This window comes from Musa acuminata, chromosome BXJ1-3 (genome assembly GCF_036884655.1).
Source record: "Musa acuminata AAA Group cultivar baxijiao chromosome BXJ1-3, Cavendish_Baxijiao_AAA, whole genome shotgun sequence".
Classification (NCBI taxonomy): Eukaryota; Viridiplantae; Streptophyta; class Magnoliopsida; order Zingiberales; family Musaceae; genus Musa; species Musa acuminata.
In genome coordinates, this window is record NC_088329.1 from 8,136,636 (window position 1) to 8,140,726 (window position 4,091).

Sequence of the window (4,091 nt, forward strand, 5' to 3'; positions counted from 1 at the left end):
TTTTCCATAAATCAAAATATCACGGAAATGCTTAAAAGATTGGGGAAGAGAACACAAGAGCAACAAAGCCTTATCCTCATCATCAATTTTTGCATCTATATTCTCCAAATCCATAACCAAAGAATCAAACTTATCAAGATGTGAGAGTATAGATGTACCTTCAACCATCCGAAGCATATACAGACTTTGTTTCAAGTAGAGACGATTCTCCACTGTCCTCTTCATGTACAAGGCTTTAAGTTTGTCCCACATGCTCTTAGCCGTAGTCTCCGTAGCTACCTCCCGTAAAACCTCGTCAGAGAGGTTTAGAATGATGCTGGATCGGGCCTTCTTATCCATACCCGCAAGATCTTCCTTTGACGTACCATCTGGAATGTTCTCAGCATCCTGAAGTGCCAAATCAACTCCGTCTTGAACCAGAATGACCTCCATCTTGAGTTGCCACATGCCGAAGTTGACATTTCTGTCGAATTTCTCGACAACAATCTTTGTTATTGTCATCGTTGCCAAAAGATCCCAGAACCAGGCTCTGATACCAGTTTGTTAGAGCTAGCCCCAGGATATTTACCAAAGGATAATTTTGGCAACACAACAAAGACAATAAAGCGGAAATAATAAAAGCGACAAGAACAAACAAAACACCAGAACACCAGATATACGTGGTTCGGTCAAATGACTTTGACCTATATCCACAGAGGAAAGAGGAGCAAATTACTATTATAAAAGAGGGACACTTACAAATGCCTTAGGAAATGTTCCTAGGTCATAAAACACCTTCAGCTTCCTAAACAAGAAGACTTCAAACCATAAGCAGGTTTTCTTGTGATGCCTGCTGTACTTCTTGTAATGTGTCTAACATCAAAGCTCATGCCCTTATTTATAGTTCCAAGACGAGACAACAAGTCTGATTTTCCCGATGTGGGACTATGGGACTTGCCAAACTAACAACATTGACTTCCGCATAAGAGTAAAGTAAGTATTCCATCTTAGTCGTTTACTCTTCGTAAAATAAATAAATAAATAAATAAATAATTTATTAAATCTAAAATTCACTTGAAAATAGTAACTAAATAGAATTATAGTGGTGCAACGCTAATGAGTTGAGTTGGGTGCCTACAGCCCATTGCTCTGTACTTGAAGATGCACTTCCAAGAATCTCTCTCGTATGGGCAATGGGATTTTTGTTCATGTGCTTACCTCATCGTGTACTCATGTAATGAATGACCAACAAATAAATCAACTTAAGAATTAGAAACCGACGTGTATGCAGTATTCTTTTTGTTCTTGGTGAGCTTAATCTCCTCAAATGTGTTCTTATAATTCTCAAATGTATTCTTTTGTTTTAAGAATGAAAAACTCTTAATTAACCGAAGCAATGAACAGATAGATCATCATCTTTTATGTCACCCAAGTCCATATTAATTTTTGTTTCGATGATCTATTTATTACTTCTCTTCGCCTGCAAGCGTTAGGTTTTGATCTTCGATCCCACGGAAAGTCGATTAGCAGTAGTTGGAGGATCCATGAAATGTTATGTCAACGGAGGAGCAGTTTCCTCCTCAATAAATTATATGACTTACAATTAGAGGTAGGTAATATACACACACCGATGGATTTGACGTCCAGTCGAAACAAAGAAGAAAGAAGCATGAGAGACGGGTTTCATCTGAGCGAGGAGGTGAGGGAGCGGAAGGCCACCTCGTCGCAGGGGATGGTGAGGCCCATGTGGTGCTTGAAGCCGAACTCCTCCTCGGACTGGCGGAGGAGGCTCTGGAACTCGGGGTGGTCCAGGTAGGAGATGGGCACGATGTACCGGCTCCGGTTCTTGCCGACGTACACCACGAAGTGGCCCCTGGGCACGTCCACCGGCGGCCCTTCCTCCTTCTCCTCCCTCCCCAAGCTCGAGCACCGCTTCAGTATTTGCTTCAGCACCGCTGTCTGAGCCAGCTTGTTCTGCTTCTTCACTGCCATTCTTTTGCTCCTTTCCTTTCCGTTTCAAGAGATGATCAGAAGAAGAAGAAGAAGAAGAAGAAGGAGAGGAAGTGCGACTGAGTTGTGGGGAGAAAGGCGGTGGTGGGGGGGTGCTATTTATGCCAGTAGCAAGGCGGGGTGTGCGAGGTGAGAGGGACGGACAGGGGCATGTGGAGAGGTGGGGGTGAGAAGGGCAAGGACACAGAGGACGGGGAAGAGGGGTGTTGGGTAGTTGCGGCCATGAGGAAGGACATGCGGGGCCGTGCAGCCCCGTGCCTCTGCTGACCTCGCCATCGACAGCCATGGCCCCTCCCTTTACTGTAAAGCCACAAGCAAAGAATGACCTCCTCTCCTTTTCCTGTAACCTCGCCTCTGTTACCCCATGACCGAGGGTGGATTCTCCTGTCACTGCAGTCCAGTGAAGGTTTTGTATCCCTGCTGAATTGCTCAGCCAATAATTCACTCCACAAACACCATGTTCGAGATTCCTGCTCTTTCGACGCACATTAGAGAGAGAGAGAGAGAGAGAGAGAGAGAGAGAGAGCAGAAGCTGGAAAGAATTGCGTTTAAGCTTACAACTTCGTTCTGACAATGAACCTACAATGATGGAACAATGGTCAAAAGGCTCTTTGATAAAGAGTGGCTGTCGACTTACCGGAAGGGACATCTCTCGAGCACCATCACACGCATCGGCTAGTGGTCATGCTTTTCTATACCTTTCTTCCATTCCACGGATCTCTCTGCCTTTGACCAGGTGCTATGACTTCATCAATCTGTTGCTAGACCGAGGCGTTTTCCATGTTCCAAGGGGCAGTCGGACATTTAATTCAATTCCCAATATAAAACTAAGACCTCTTCCTCTACAAGCTTCGTAAGAGCAAGTTCTGCACGGGAGTCAGGAATTAGATTGAGACATCTTCATTCGTTTAGGAAAGGGAGGGTGAACCGTACAGGGCAGTACTGCCATGGCGCCATTGGTGTCATCATGGTCATTGCAGAAGCCATGTGGTGTCTTCCCCCACTGTCTTCCTTGATATATATATATATATATATATATATATATATATATATATATATATATATATATCACCCTAGAATGCTCTTTAGTAGCCAGACTAATCTGCCATGCTTTATGCCAGATGAGGAACACTTGAGACTCCTCCCCCCTCACCTGGCTTGCACCATCCTCGAGCTCTTCTTTATCCCCAGTGCCAACACACTTCTGATACAAAATCATATAAGCAGTACAATCATTCTTTCCTTGATTAGTAGATCAAACAAGAACTGGTGGATCAATCTTGAAGGGACAAGGAAGGAAGCAGAGAATTAGAGTACAGCTGCGGCTGGCCAGCTAGAAGTGGACCATCTGCCAAAACCTCTAGTACAGTCATTCTTTGGTTTATAAGTTCATGATCTTCCTCCTGTAGTATCAGACAAGAAATGGTATCAGGAATGATTGATTGCCCACAGACAGAATGAAGCAGAGAAATAGAGTGCTGCTGTTAGCCAGCTAGAAGTGGACCATCTGCCAAAAATATGTAATAGGACCAATTCTAGTCCAGTAATTAAACCAGTTGATGCAAAATAAATAAAAAAGGGTGATACTATACAAGAGAAATCAGGATCTGCTATTTCTGGAGCTGCTGAGTAAACTTCCCAATTATTGATGCCTGTTGTCCAACGGATGGTGGTCGATCTGCAAGCCTTCTTTCTCTTCTCTGAGCCGCATCTTTTTGGTAACTCAGTTTGCAAGCATGTTAAAGAGATAAAGTGGCTTTAACTTCAATCACTATCAAATCTGTGCCATAGTGATACGACTTATGGGTGTTTCAATGCTGTACATTGGCCAAGAAAGTGACTTGTTGCTGTAATGACTACCGCATGCTAGCTAATGTTGTTTCCCTTTATTAGAAGAACACACAAGATAGAAAGAAGATCTTTCTTTCCAGTTAAGCTGTCCTTTCCTAGTCTGATGTCCATTCAATCAACATCAAGAGCGACTAGTTATGAATTCAAGATCTGTTGCAGAACTCTATTAACTTGCATCCCTACTCCCTTGATCGTGAGTAAATGTGTTTGCAGAAAAATTCACCTTCTTAATCAGAGCCAAGCATCTGTTT

The 4,091-nt window shown here is 43.4% G+C and overlaps 1 protein-coding gene across 1 annotated transcript; it reads right to left on the reverse strand.

Moving 5' to 3' along the window:
• Positions 1–1,531: 1,531 nt before the first annotated feature.
• LOC103977911 (protein SMALL AUXIN UP-REGULATED RNA 51) lies at positions 1,532–2,707 on the reverse strand. The gene is made up of 2 exons (XM_065123111.1): positions 2,627–2,707; positions 1,532–2,459 (listed from the first exon to the last, which is right to left on the reverse strand). The coding sequence occupies exon 2, from the start codon at positions 1,969–1,971 to the stop codon at positions 1,663–1,665; it is 309 nt and encodes a 102-aa protein (XP_064979183.1). The 5' UTR covers positions 1,972–2,459; positions 2,627–2,707; the 3' UTR covers positions 1,532–1,662.
• Positions 2,708–4,091: the final 1,384 nt, after the last annotated feature.